Source organism: Camelus ferus, chromosome 8, assembly GCF_009834535.1.
Source record: "Camelus ferus isolate YT-003-E chromosome 8, BCGSAC_Cfer_1.0, whole genome shotgun sequence".
In the NCBI taxonomy this organism is placed as follows: Eukaryota; Metazoa; Chordata; class Mammalia; order Artiodactyla; family Camelidae; genus Camelus; species Camelus ferus.
In genome coordinates, this window is record NC_045703.1 from 56,812,413 (window position 1) to 56,828,470 (window position 16,058).

Here is a 16,058-nt window from a genome sequence, read left to right on the forward strand (position 1 = left end):
AAATAAACAAATAAAAAACAACAACAAAAAAACCTAGACACAGACTTTACACCATCCATAAAATTTAACACAAAATGGATTACAGACCTACATGTAAATGCAAAACTATAAAACTTTTAGAAGATTCCACATGAGAAAATTTAGATGACCTTAGATTTGAAGATGAATTTTTTGACTGAAAACCACAAGCACAATCAATGAAAGAAAGAAATGGTAAACTGAACTCTATTAAAATTAGAAGTTTTACATTATAAAAGACAATGTTAGAAGAATGAAAAGACAAGTCAGACTGGGAGGAAATTTTTACAAATCACATATCTCTTAAGAACATGTATCCAAAATATACAAAGAGCTCTTAAAAACCAGCAATAAGAAAACAAACAACCCAACTAAAAAAGAGAGACCAGATCTGAGCCAACATCCAATTATACAGGTAGTAAATAAGCTTGTGAAAAGATGCTTAACCACATTTACTATTAGAGCATTGTTAATTAAAATAATGAGATACCACTACATACCTATTAGAATGGCTAAAATTTTTTTTTTAAAATGAACGAAAGCACTTGATGAGAATGTGGAGCAATAAGAACTCTCATTCCTTGCTGGTGGGAATGAAAAATGCTATGGCCGCTTTGAAAGATGGTTGGCAGTTTATTATAAAGCTAAATATAGTCTTATTATATGATCCAGCAAACCCACTCCTAGGTATTTACCCAACTGATTTGAAGACTTTAGGTTTATATAAAAACTAAAGTTTTTATAGAAACTTATAAAAGTTTTATAACTTTTATAAGTTTATAAAAGTTTTTATAGAAAATTCAGTGTTTATAGAAAATTCATTCATAATCACCAAATCTGGAAGCAACCAAGATGTCCTTCAATAGAATGGATAAACTATGAGGCATCCATATAATGGAATACTATGAAGCAATAAAAAGAAATTATCTGACAAGTCACAAAAAGACATGGGTAGATCCTAAACACATATTACTAAGTGAAAAGAGTCCGTCTGAAAAGCCTCAGCAATGTTTAATTTAAATTATATAACATTCTGGCAAAAGCAAAACTATAGAGATGGTAAACAGATTAGTGGCTACCAGAAGTTTGAAGCTGGGGAAGGATTGAATAGACAAAAGACAAGGGAATTTTTAGGGACCTGAAACTATTCTGTATGATATTATAATAGTGGGTATGACTGCATTTGCCATAATTCACAGAACTTTATATTACAAGCAGTGTATCTGTTCCCTGTGTACATACACATATATACATCTTTGTTCTGTCGGCCAAGAGGGCCTACAGGTGGCAATATCCCAGAAACAAGGAGCATACTCAGTGCCCAGATCTTGGTTTCTAACATGATTCTACACTAAAACAAACCAGAGCTCTTTGGATAAATTGCTGATTTTGGTGTGAGGGCAGGAAATACAAAAAGAAAAAAAAGAGACTGGAGCACCTTGCAGTACCAAAAAGTAAAAAAGTGCCACAAACAAAGAAAAAAACCCAACCAACCAACCACACACATAACGATGGGGCATCTCAAAGAGATGCTGGAACCACTGAGAGAGTTCTCAGTAGCCAAAGCTGGACCAAATTGAGCAAAAAAATAAAATACTAGAGGTGGGGGTGGAGGGTGGATGGGAATGTGGGCAAAATGGGTGAAGGAAGTCAAAAAGTACAAACTTCCAGTTTTAAAACAGATAAGTCATAGGGGTGTAATGTACAGCATAGTGACTATAGTTAATAATACTGTATTGTATATTTTAAAGTTATACTGAGAGTAGATCTTAAAAGTTCTCATTACAAGATAAAGTTTCTAACTACATATGGTGACAAACGTTAACTGGACTTATTATGGAGATCATTTTGCAATATATGCAAATATTGAGCCATTATGTTATATACCTGAAACTAATATAATGTTAAATGTCAATTATACTTCAATAAAAAAAATAAATACTGGGATTATAACACAAAGTATAAAATAAATGCCTAAGAATCCATACCAAAATAAAAAAAGTGATTGAATAAATAAAAAATGGAGAAAAGATATCTCCCATGCAGATGAATTTTAAAAAATTGATGTACTTACCCCACCCTTAAGGAGGTGGGAGCATAGCTCACCACTTCTAAACTGTGGGCTGTACACAATGAATTCTTTCCAAAGCATACAGTATTGAAAGGGAGGGGAAAAGAGTAACTTCAGAGGGGATAAGACTGAGAAACACTACCTCGGCCAGGTGATCAAGGTCAGTATCAACAGAGGTAAATCATGTTGATAGCATGTACCCTTGATATGATGTGGTAAGAAAGGCAATTGACCTTTATGATGTTCTTCTCCAAAGCCCATAATCCCAGGTTAATCATGAGAAAAACACCATTAAAATCCCAGTTGAGGAATATTCTACAAAATACTTGATGCGTTCCTCAAAACTACCAGTCATCTCAGAAACAACTAACGTCTGAGAAACCAACACAGCCATGATGACTAAATGTAACGTGGTGTTGTGGACAGAGAAAAGGTATGTTGTTAAAAAAAAAACAAAACTAAATCTGAACGAAGTATGGGCCCTAGTTAATAATAACGTATCAGCATTGGTTAATTAATTTTGACAAGTATATCATGCTAATATAAAGTGTAAACAATAGAAAAGGCTGGGTATGGAGTATATGGGAACTTTGTACAATATTTGCAACTTTCCTGTAAATCCAAAACCATTCCAAACACAGTTAAATTTTTAAATATACATGCAATATGGTCCAAAATGTGTAAAAATAAAATCCACAAATAAAGCTCGATTATGTTGGGGTTGGGGAGACATGAAAAGAAGCAGAAAAGTATTATTAATAACCAATAGGAAAATTAGTCAGTAGAAATCAGACCCAAATATAAAACAGGTATAAGGGAACTAGAAGATAAAGACTCTAGCTGCATGTTCAATGTGATCAAGAATTTAAAGAAAAACATAAACTAAATAAGAACAAACGGAAAATATGCAAAAGAGTACTGAATGGAACTTTCAGAGGATAAAAATACAATATCTGAAAAGAAAATTTCACTGGATGAGATTAATAGCAGATTGCAGATTACAATCTGCAGAAAGCCTCAATGTCCTCATTTGCACAGCAGGCAAATGAATATCTTCCTTCTCACAGTGTTGTTGTTGAGGACAAAGGATAGGCTACTTGAAAGCACCTAAGAAGTAATTAGCACATGACAGATACTTAAGAAAAACTTCCATCTTTCTCTTTGTGCTTCAGTCAGTCAACCAATATTTACTGAGCAGGTACCATGTGCCAATTACAATCACAGAATATAAAAGGGTGAAGAAAGTAGACATAGTCCCTATCTTCATAGAGGTCACAGTCTGGAAAGAAGGTATATACTACACAAATAAACAAATAAATATTGTATTTAATATCTGCAAAAGCTTAACTAAGTGAAGTGCAGTACAACAAGGTGTACCCGTACGTGTGTTGAGAGGTGGGAAGTGTTCTGGCAAAGCTATTGCTTTCTAGATACAAAGGGATACCCGTGGCTCACGCTTCCACGTTTCCCTCTCCTCCCTTATTCCACTGAATGCAGGTGTGATGATTAGAGCGGCAGCGGTTGCCTTGAGGGAAAAGCCAAGAAAATGCAATGGCCCCTCACCTAACATCCGTGCGCTGTGGACTAGCACCACTATCACGTACCTGTGAATTTTTCACAGCAGAAAGCCCTTCTTTGTTTAAGGAACTGTTTGTTGTATTTTCTGTTAACTTACATTCCAAACTGCTTCTGAAACAGCACACACTTCTTGGGGCGGGGAGAGCGTTCTTCCTCTCTACTTCAAGAAGTGTTTGTTGTTGGAAATGCTCATCGCACTCCCACTTCCTTGGCAAGAGTGGTTCCAGCAAGGTGAATTCTAGTCCTTCCCCCAGATTTTTCTAACTCAAGCTGGCAGGGAAGGCTATCTTTTTCTTCTCTTATTCTAAGTATGTAAGCCTGCAGCCCCCTGGGGAATCTAGCTTGGTAGAGTCTATTAGCTTCAGAGAATGATGCTGGTACCTGAGTAAAGCAACAGTGTGAGGAGAGGGGAGAGGCTGGAGGGCAAGTGAGGAAGGAGGCTGGACCCCACCCATCTTCAGTTTGATTCCACGAGTTAATAATAGTTCTTTTTTTAGGCCTGATCATACTGTTTTTAATCGCTTGCAACCAGAGTCCAAGCCAATATAAATTAATGTTGAGTTTAAACTGTAATAAGAGATATAAGGAGAGGACCAGGAGCTGGGAGAAAAGATAAGAAGGTAGTTAGGAAAAACTTTTGAAAAAGCAATATGTAAGAAGAGACTTAACAAATGAAGAGACACCAACCTGGAGAAGAGCAGAAGGAAAGGCTTCCCACTGCCTCCTCCCACCCCACCCTGTCCCCAACATGAAATAAGCGTGCTCTAAACACAGGAGGGAGTGGATGTCCTGGAAAGGGCCCTAGCATGGGTGTAGGGGCTCGTGATCTAGTGCAACAGATCCTGAGATGTCCTTGGACCCACCAACAGACCTGGGGGTAAGAGAAAAAGCTAACTCCACTCAGGAATAAAACAGACTGAAAACCTCTCCCCACAGTAAAGTGCTTGTTGGTTTGGTCTGGTTTTACTTCGCTAATGATACAGACCTGGAGCCTGCTGGAGCCCCGGCCACAAACTGTAAGGAGGGAAACTTTCCCCTCCACAAAATCTGCCAAATTACACAATATGCCATGAGTGTCCACCCATTTAGAGGAGATTTTGGATAAACATAAGCAACTTCAACAGGAAACCAGCACAGCTGCCTATATAAATCAACAGATTCTTTATTCATAAAAACAAATGGTCACCGCGGGATTACCAGATATTTGAGGAACACCTTTAGCTTAAAAAAATTTTGACTACAGAAGGGAAAAAAAAGTTAATGCAAGGCAAAAACAACTTTTAATCAATTCTATTCAATGCCCTCAGAAAGATTCAGGTATAAATAGAATCCACAGAGGAAGAAAAATAAGCTCTGAAAAAGAAATCAGAGAATAACAGAAAAATGTGGGAGATTAAAAATATGATTGCCAAAAATAAAAACAAAAATCTAGTAAGAAATAAATGATAGAATGGCTAGTATTAAAAATCAAATAGTTGCAAACACTTACTGCTATATATAAAATAAACAATGAGTTTATACTGTATAGCACAGGGAACTATACTCAATATCTTGTAGTAATGTATAATGAAAAAGAATGTGAAAAGGAATATATGTATGAATCTGTATGACAGAAATGTCATGCGGTACACCAGAAATTGACACAACATTGTAAACTGACTATAATTCAAGAAAAAAGAAAAAAGAAAAAAATCCTACCAAAGAATTTAAAAAATTATAATAAATTAAAAAATAAAATAAAAACCAAACAGTAATCTGGAAACACCAGTTAGGGAAATCTGTCCAAACAAAAGATGGAAAATACATGAGAAAAGTTAAGAGATACTCACATAAAAGCAGAAGGTACAACATATGGCTAAGGACATCTCAGAGGAAAGAGCAGAAAAAACAGAGAGGAGGAAATAAAGAAATAGAAAATTTCCATAAGTTGAAAAAAACAGTTCCTGAAATTGAAAAAGTCAACCAATTGTCAGTGATATGAACAATAACAAAAAAGACAGATATATCCTGATAAAGTAGTGTAAGGGAAAGTTTAAAAGCTTCAAAAGAGGAAAAAAACAAAAAAACAAAAAACAAAATAGACTGAGTGCCTACAAAGAAATGCCATTGGTTTGACATCAGAATTATTAACTATGGTGGATGCTAGAAGCTCCTGAGGCAGTGACTTCAAAAGGAAAATTATTTTGAGACTAAAATAGTCTACCAAATGATTAATCAAGTGCGAAAGCAAAAGAAAGGCTTATAAGGACTCTCTCTTACTATTTCCTCAAAATTATTTGAGGATACAATCCAATGAAATGATTAAGATATTTAAGAAAGCGAAAAATGTGGAATCCAAAACAATACAACTAACATAGGAGTTCAATGAAAAACAACAATAATAGAAGCCCCAGATAGCTGTGCTCAGAAAGTTATATATCAGTGCAAATTAGAATATCCCAGTTCTTCAAGGAAAAGAATGCCTTCAAAAAGTAAGGAATTTGGATTTATCAAATAGGGCAATTAAGCTAGGTAATTCTGAGGATAAATGGGCTGTTTCTGTTTTGTTTTTTTTTTAAAGTAACTAGACAGTATGAACTTGTACCAAAAAAAGGAACTAGAAATATTAAAACAAGGTGTAGAAGAGCATCACCACCCAAATATAAAGTAAAATGTCATTTTAAATAAATTTGAACATGACTTATTATGTAAGAGAAGAGAGTTTTTCCTCCTGGTACACAGGTTTCATATCAGAATTATATTTCTTTTTTTTTATGAGTCTAATTGCACTACTTGGCTCTGTACTAAGTAATTATTTCCTAACCATAATAGCAAAAATAGTAATAACTAACACTAATTATGTCCTACTCAAAGCTCTTCAGATTTATTAGCCAGATTAGTCTTTTCAACAACAGCACAGGAAGGTTAAGTGACTTGTCCAAGGTCACACACTGGCTGGTGAAGCCAGGAATTCTGGCTCCATAATCACTGCTCTTAAACATTGGCTTTGCTGCTTCTCATAATGCTCTTTGTTAACTTATAACTCTTAGAACCAACCTATCAGTCTAAAACAAGAAGGCGTAGTAACAATTATAAAACAGAGTATGAATTTTATAGAACTTAATGGAGAAATAATGATTAACCCAAGTAGGGAGGAAAGGAATGTGCAGGTGAGCTATTCTTATCCTTTTATATAGGAGTAACTTTCTATATAACGTAAGTACAATACAGAACTTTCTATATAATAGAAAGTCAACAGTCAACTCCATATATAATTTAAAATAAAAATCAGCAGGGAGGAGAGATAATAAACTTGAGCTAAATTCCTCATATTTCATAGCAAATGTGATGGTTAATTTTATAGGTATCAGCAGCTATCAATATTTGAATTTAAAATGTTATATATAACTCAGGAAATCTAAAAACAGAAAAGTTCGAGTTGATACCTTAAAGAAATAATATAAGCAAATTATGCAGAACTTTGGGAGGAATATCAGAAACACTAAAAATAGAAAAGGAGCACTGGGAAAGGGGGAGAGCTTTGTTGTTAACCATCTTAATTTTTATTAAGATTATCAGACATTACTTTTTTATGAAAAAAATGATATAAGACTACTAATAATAGTAATACCCTGTAAAGAAGAGCATAGATGATGAGAGTACCTTTCTATTCTGATATGGCAACACAAAAGGACAATAAACGTCCCCAGACCAGAAATCGGAGCATATCTCAACTGCCATTTATTTGGGATTTTTTTTTTTAATCCAAAATTAAAAAAAAAAGAAAAAGAAATGCTCAACGTCTTTGCATTAACTCACTCTCTACGAAGATGGGGGGGGGGGGAAATACACTAAGTAGCACGATGTAGTTTTTGGACTAGCGAAAAGTTTAGCTTCACCGGTTGGGCCATTTTTTAGTGAATCAGGACAAGAAAACGGGCACAGACACAACTAAGGCAGAGCTGAGGCGCGAACCCTTGAGCGGCGGGGCCAGGCCGCCCGGGACGCGCAGCGGGAGCGGAGGGCGGGGGAACGCGAGCGCGCCGCGGGCGCGGGGGAGAGACGCTGGGCGCGTCCTGGCTGTGTGGCGAAGAGGTCGGAGGGGCGGGAGGTCGGGAACACAGCCTGAATCTAGGGAACCAGTCGGGAGCAGGAGGCGCTGTTGGCGGCAACAGCTGCGCAGCGTCAGCCCGGGGCGCCCGGGGCGTTCGGGCTGCCCAGCCGGACAGTGCGCCCGGGACGCCGCAGCGGGGACTGTGGGGCCCGCCCCAGGCCGAGGCCGAGGCCGAGGCCTGGGTGCGGGCCGGGGCCCCGCTCGGCGCTCGGGGCCGGCGCAGCTCCCAGTACCTTCCCAGGAGAGCTCTCCTCCCGGCTCGCGCTTCAGGAACTTGTACCAGAACGTGTCCACGCGGCCCGGCTCCGCCCCGTCCTGCGCCGCCGCCTCCGGCGCCAGCTCCACCTCCCCGAGCCACAGGCCCGGCTCCTGCAGCGCCAGCGCCCCCGGGCCCGCCGCCGTGCCCGCCGGCCTCAGGCGCACGGCTCCACGCGGCTCCCAGCGCCCCAGCTCCGGCCGAGACCCCACGACCAGCAGCTCTGGCCCGGCCCCGGCCACTGCGGGCGACACCACCACCCCGAACCGGAACCGCATGGCGGCGGGCGGCGCGGCTCCCGGCCCCCAGTCTCCCTACGACCCACGGGCGCGGTCCGAGCGCCAGGCGGCCGCGGCGATTGGGCGGTGGCGCGCGAGGCCTGGACGCCGAGGCCCGGGCGCCGGCGGGGGGCCACGTGCGTTGCTGCACCTTTTTTGGGCCGCATCACGCGGCCTGGAGCCCGGGCCAGATGTAGGCCCGGGCCTTTGGCTGAGGGATGTGGTCAGCGGGAGCCAACACCCGCTCTCCCGGAGAAGGAGGCTGGCCCCTGCTCGGCTGCCTCTTCCAGCACCGCGGTTCCGCCTTCGGCTGGGGACGTGGAGAAAGCGAGGAAAACCGGGTTAGGAAAGGAAGGAAAACGTCTCATAAGCCCCAATTTTCCAGTCATTTTTGCAAAAGACTCGAAATGATCTTTGTGAGGATCATAAAAAGAGAATGGCACGTAGAAAGCAGCCTCCACAAGAAGGAAGTTGAGGAAGGATCCTGCACTTTATTTGGAGCGCTCTGCACCTTAAACAGGTCCCTTACTCTCTGGAGCTCAGGTTCTTATCGGTAAACTGAGGGTAAAAAAATAATGATCTTAAAGACGCTGCCAGCTCTAAAGGTTCTCTGATTGGTGGAAGAGGCGCCATTCAGAACCAAGAGCTGATGCAAAAACACTAAATACTTTTCCCTTGCCTAGACCAATCTGATGCCCGAAATGACAAATGGTCACTTTCTCTTCCAAAATATGGTAATATTTTTCGTATGGGTAAAATGGGTTTAGAGTAAATATTTTCAAGCCTTTCCAGGGTAAAACAAAACAAAAACAGTAATTCTATGACCGCAAATAGATGACTTTTAGAATTTTTAAATGGCATAAAATAAAAACACTTTGCTTAAAATTTGCTTTAGGTGAAAGTCAGCAATGTTTTAAAACAGTTTTGTGTCCAGAAACACGGGCTTATAGCTATTTCGTCAAAAGAAAACTATTTACATGAGGGAGGCGGCGAGTTTTAATTTTGTTCACTGCCTTAAGAAAACCAACTGTCTTGCTAACATAGTTGTTAGTTTTTGATTCTTTATTAAAATTGTTCTCCTGTTCTTAACATTTCTATATTCACCAGCACTTAACATAATAATCTCTTATGTGAACGAAAGACACACAAAGACACATTTTTGCCAGTATTTGAAAGCTTGTGAAACATAAGGGGGGGGGCAAAATTTCATGCATTCACAACATCACAGATAAAACAGAAGTATAAAAATGTAAACTGTACAAACTCATTCACTCTGTGGAACAGTTAGTAAACTATTAATACACTTTACTTTTAAATATTGATATTCCACTCAATGTTTGGTTAGTTGCTAAGCTTAAGAATAAACACAGAAAAATGTGAAGACAGCAGGGCTGGCCAAACATGGCTGATACAGTAGACGTTAAATCACAGTGGTGAGTGACTCAGTTTATTCAAATTGCTGTTACAAAATATTCTTAGAATATTTATAGGAAAATAAGAGTCATTTGGCCATGCAAGGACCCTGGAAGCTGACAGTTCAGAACTTTCTTGTGTTTTGCCATGCTGCCTGTGTTGTGTGCTTTCCAAATGGCATTTCCCTTTCCCACCAGCTCTTCCAAAGGGAGTACTGCCCATTCGGTAGATAAAACAGTAACAAAAAAAAGAAAACAGTGTACTTGTTCAACAGACATTATTTCTTTTTCTCCTGTCTCCTCATAAAGAAGTTGAGTAATTTTAACAGTTGGAAGCACCCTTTTAAGCCCCTAAACCAAATATATAACAGCTTATTTTATGGCATGGATTTACATACAGTGCAAATGTGATGGCTACATTGTGCCCAAATAAAATGCACTTGGAAAGAGAGAAATACCAAAATATGGATTAAAAGACATATTTCAAAGTCTCAATCATACTTTGTCAATCATTTGAATTTATTAACGGTGATAATTATAACAGCTATTGAGCCCTTTTTATATGCCAGACACATGGTTTCATATTCATATTAGCTCATTTAATTCTCTCACCAATTCTGTGAGATAACTGCAATTGTTATCCCCAATTTTATATGTGAGAAAACAGGGGAAAAAAGGTCCAGTAAACAGCCTACAGCCAGGAAAGGGCAGAGTCAGGTGCTAAAAGACATCTATTCAGCTTATATAGTTAAAGACATAATACAGTATTTGATTTCTGATAAGGAAATCATTTACAGAATGCATTTTAATCTCAGCATGTTTAAATGTTATTCTCCATTAGTTCTTAATAAAAAAACAAGAACGAACTTTGTAATTATTTCCTGTAACTAACTTCATGCTTAGGAATGATGGAACAGATGAATCACAAGTGGCCATCTACACTGATCAATGAGTCTGTAAAGACATAAATAACTTGGTATTTAAAGTGGGTTTGACCTTAGGTCCTACAAAATGGTCATTTTTATGTCAATATGCCTATCTTGTTGGCAGTAGAAACACAGATTTAAGAAGGCAAGGTGAAAAAAATTTACCAATTATTAAGCTGTCTTATTCCCAGCTCTTTTTTGTTAGAGTTCTCCATATGAGATTTCTTTTTACATTTCAATGAAACATGATACTTATATAAAAGGGATTATTTATGAAATCCATTTGGGATCAGATTCTTGATGCTATGAAGACAAGCTGAATTTAGAGCAAGAATTAGCTCAGTAGAGTAACATAATTCTGATAATTTTTAAAAGGCTTAACTAATTTGTTGTCATTGGATTCCATTTCTATAGTGCTATCTTATATATAACTACAATATTTCTTGAAGACTGGGTGATAGATTTAAATTTAGAGTTTCAGGATCCAATTCAAATCCCCCTCAGGGAAAGCCATTACTTGGATCTCTGGTAATTTATGTTTTCTGAAATAATCTTCCACTGGTGAGTGAGTTGTCATAAATCTTTCCTTATAATATTGTGTATGTATATGCACACTCACTGATATAACCCGTATTTCATCCAAGTAGTTTAGGAACCATTATAAGTATTAGTTTATTACTTGTCAGAACACACTGAGTTAAATGTACCTATATTATTTGCAATTTTGTAGCCAAAAAATAAAAGCAAAAACAAAGAAACAAAACCTTCCAGAGAGTACCTGAATAACTTCTAAATGTTTGCATATTGCAGCTGACTTTTTTTTCGGGGTTGGAAAATTGTAGGTTAGGCTACTTGAAGTCCCTTTGAGGATCTGGAGTGATAGAAGGATTCGAGCTATGCTAACTAAGGCTTTGTTCAAAAATCCCACAACATTTCTCAACTATTTAAAAAATCCATGTCCCTTTTTGATGTATATAAAAAATCTTCTATCTCCAGGAGATTCCAGTAATTCCACTTCCCACCCCACAGTCATAGTGAGGTACTGCTTTTCCAGTGCATCACCAACAGACATGCTTATTTGTCATACTTATTTCTCTGTAATTTATACAATAAAAATGTTAATTGTTAAACATGCTCCAAGGATAAAATTACAATGAAACCTATGCCTTTTCAAAGACATTGACTCTGCCCCCTCCCTCACACATCCCATCCCGCTCTCAGCCCTGTAAAACCCACACCTCCTCCCCACACCTCTCAATACTCAACAGGTCAGTCAGGCCCAGGTTCTGTTAGGCAATGACCTCAACTGACTTTTCCTCGGGAAAGTAGAATGTCACGCCAGGTGGCTGGACCTTGAGGTTAGAGACACCAGCTTAGAGCTTCTTTCCACTGTAAAAAGAGCCTCCTGGGTCTGGGGTAACTTGAATGGCAGGCTAGTTAACACCTTTCTCAGAGAGGGCAGAGGGCCCAATCACTCAACCCTTGGGAATAAAAGAGTAGTGGCTGGAAGGGATGATTTGAAACTCCCAAGGGAACTTTCAAAGAGTTTGAGAAAAAAAGAAAAGAGGTTAGCTGAAAGGAGAGCAGGCTCATTTATACTTAAATGAAAGATGGAGACTTAGGTGGGGAAGAAGGGTAGTGGGGGGGTCAGGGGACCTGACAGTACTTTTTAAGAATTTGAACACTCTAATTCATCCTTTGCTTATTTTTCCTAAGCATTCCATGTGCTTATATTAAGAATAGAAGTATTTTAAACATGAAACTGTTCAGGGTGCCTGTTTCTGAGATGGGGAGCAGACAGCAGGCAGAAGGTTGGTTTGAAGACCTTCCTTTACTTCACCATCAGCAGGACAAAGAACAGGATCCCAGGGAAGGTAAGCACTGGTGCGACTGTAAGCTGGGCTGAAAGCCCACTGGCCTTCAGCAGGAAACAGAGGATAAAGTCTGGGCTCCCCCCAGTCTCTAGTTCTTACTATGACCTCAGAGATTCCTTGGAAATGCAAAGATAGGTTAGAAGGAGGGGGTATCTTCACATTTTAATTAGTGGAACCAGCCACTTATTTAAAGATATGTACTCATTCAAGCATGCACCACCATAGACATTGTCAAAGTATAATTTTCCATAGTGAATCTAATGTAAATTAATGAGAGAACCAATAGGATGGTAAAGATGGTTCAAAAAGAATTCAAGATGCAATGTATATCGATGCTGAAAGACTGAAGATTACTAGGTTAGATACACAATTGATTAATTTCCTACTAAGCAATAAAACTGTGATCTTTGGGTTTATTCTACCACACAGAAATCACTTGCATCTTTAACAGATTTGTAAAATTTAACATATGACTTTGGGAGTAGGGTTCTAATCATTGATAAACAGTAGCATAAATCAAGGCATGAATAATCTCATAAAAAATGAAATAACTCTCGAATGGATCTGGTGGGTGCTGCTCCAGCCTGCCTGACATGCAGTCGACCTTGCACCTTACTTCTAAATTTTGAATAATTTTTCTTAACAATGTATAATAATAATACTAATTTCTCATTTATGGATCTCCTGTCTACTGTGAGGTTGGCACTGTGCTGGGTATCTAACGCACCTTATCTTATTTTAACCCTCTCCACATTTCCATGGCGTTGTTATGATCTCCATTCTACAGAAGGAAGACAGAAGTTTTAAAACATCAACTGATTTGCCTAAGGCCATACAACTAATGAACGACAGAGCTAGGAATTGTACCCAAGAATATCTCTCCAGCCAGGGACTCAGCCTTGGGTTTTGCAGCTCAGATACTGCACAGAAGCACTGGGCTGAAGGGGTCAGTGGGGTGGAATGCCGCCCATGCTCCACTTGCAAAGCCTTTTGCTCTGGTGTTCTGTTCTTCCCATGAAATACCTGCTCCTTGGTAAACCTGGTGCTGCATGTACGTAAAGCCATGGGGCCTGTGAGTGCCCAGGGGTGACACATGTCACTATTTCCCTCTCCCAGAGGGGAACATTCCCAATTCCCACCAAGGAATATATAAGCCAAAGCCCTGATTACAAAAGTTAAAAAAAAAACAAACCTGATTAAAAGATGGACAGAAGAACTGAATAGACATCTTTCCAAAGAGGAAATGCAGATGGCCAACAGGCTTGTGAAAAGATGCTTAACATCGCTAACCATCAAGGATGCAAATCAAAACCATAGTGAGATCTTACCTCGTACCTGTCAGAATGGCCATCATCAAAAAAGAACACAAATAATAAAGGCTGGCGAGGATGTGGAGAAAAGGAAAGCCTCCTATATCGTTGGTGGAAATGTAAATTGGTGCAGCCACTGTGGAAAACAGTATGGAGATTTCTCAAAAAACAAAAATAAAACTATCATATGACCAGCAATTCCACTCCTGGTTATATAACCAAAAAAACCCCCAAAAAACCAAAAAAACCCCAAACTCTAATTTGAAAAGATACATGCACCCCAGTGTTCATAGCAGCATTATTTACAACTGCCAAGATATGCAAGCCACCTAAGTGTCCATCAACAGATGAATGGATAAAGAAGATGTGATGGTTACATACAATGGAATACTACTCAGCCATAAAAAAGAATGAAATAATGCCATTTGCAGCAACATGGATGTATTTAGAGGGCATTATACCAAGTGAAGTGTCAAACAGAGAAATACAAATATTGTATAACTTATATGTGGAATCTAAAATACACAACATACTAGTGAATGTAACAGAAAAAAAAAAGAAACAGACTCACAGATATAGAGAACAAATTAATGGTTGCCAGAGGAGAGACGGGAGGGGGAGGGGCAATATAGGATTTTAAGAGGTACAAACTATTAGATATAAAACAAGCTACAAGGATATATTGTACAACACAGGGAATACAGCCAATATTTTATAATAACTATAAATGGAGTACAACCTATAAAAATTCTGAATCACTATATTGTACACCAGTAGCATATAATACTGTACATCAACTATACTTCAATTTTAAAAAGTAGACCAAAAAAAAAAAGAACCCAAACAAAGACAGACCAGACGGTCTGCCACATAATATTGTCATAGACACTGTACCACAGTGCAAAGCTTGTGTGAGAAGGAGGGAAGGGAGAAGAACAAGAAAAAAAATTCTCAAAAGAAAAAGTGTAAAAAATTTAATGACAACTATTTAGACACGGTTTGGTAAATCTCAATATTTTTACTCATTAGAACAGATCCTTAGCAAAATTACAGCTATAAGCAGATTTTATCCATCAGCCTGGACAAATACAGATGTATCTAACTAGGTGTAGAACACTAGCCTACAATTCATATACATCCACTGTGGTGAGATGGTCTGCCTTTGGGGGCCTGCCATGTGGGGGATTCTATGCTCTGCTAAGACTTAGTTGTGCAAGAACTTCACCAGAAAGTTCATAGTTGTTCTGTAGCTCAGGGAACTCAGAGAGATGAGTGAAACAGGAAACAAAAATTCTAATGCTTCCTTCCTTAAAAGGAGACCAGAGAAGGCTCTGATGAGGGTAATAGTTTTCTGAACCAGCCTGAGCACCTTTCACTTCAATTTTTAATGTGATCAGATGGAGTGAGGGGGTATTCTCTCTAAGCACCACACAAAAGAGAGCTTGTGGAATGTAGCAAAAAAAAAAAAAAAGTAAGTGAACTATTTTACCAGCTTGTGTTGCCTCTTTAATAAGTGATTTGAGCATTAAGCCCCAGTTTTTCACATAACCCTGGTTCCTAAAATGTAGAAGAGAAGAGTTTTCTCCCTTCAACATACACTAAGGTACTGATTTGCACTTTGAAGTGGTGGATGGGAAGAATAACCTTTTTGTTGTTTTCAAATCCTTCCCCGAAAAGCAGCTAATTCACATCAGACAATCAATATACAAATACTATTGAAGTAGACAGCGTTGGATCAGGCGACTTGGACCTGACAAACTTAAGATGTGATCCTCAATGAGTTGTGGTGTATTTGTTGGAGATATATACACATGAAAAGTTGAATTATAACACAAATATTAATTTTTTAAATATAAGACTGCTGAAGTACTTGTTACGGGGCAATGACTGCCAACTAGAAACAGGAATCATAAAGGTGGGAGGAGGAACGTGTGTTGGTTGCAAGTCCTTCATGACCTGATGTCAAACTCAACCTGTCCAGGTCCTTGGTGCTTCCATCCAATTCTGACCTTTACAATTTTAGAGAAGCAGAAGATAAGGATCGCAGAAATCATTTTTCTAAGGTAATTGACAAACATGTATTTTTTTGTTTTTATTTTTTCAGATTCTTTTCCATTAGAGCTTACTACAAGAAACTGAATATAGTTCCCTGTGCCATACAGTAGGTCCTTGTTGTTTATCTGTTTTATATATAGTGATGTGTATCTGTTAATCTCAAACTCCTAATTTATCCCTCTCCACC

The 16,058-nt window shown here is 38.7% G+C and overlaps 1 protein-coding gene across 1 annotated transcript in view; it reads right to left on the reverse strand.

Annotated features, from left to right (window-relative positions):
• The window catches only part of EPM2A (EPM2A glucan phosphatase, laforin), an 80,134-nt gene extending 71,595 nt beyond the window's left edge, over window positions 1-8,539 (reverse strand). Inside the window, 1 exon segment of the mRNA XM_032485100.1 lies at window positions 7,994-8,539. Coding sequence (XP_032340991.1) covers window positions 7,994-8,294 — 301 coding nt within the window. The 5' untranslated portion in view covers window positions 8,295-8,539.
• Between the last annotated feature and the right edge of the window lie 7,519 nt (window positions 8,540-16,058).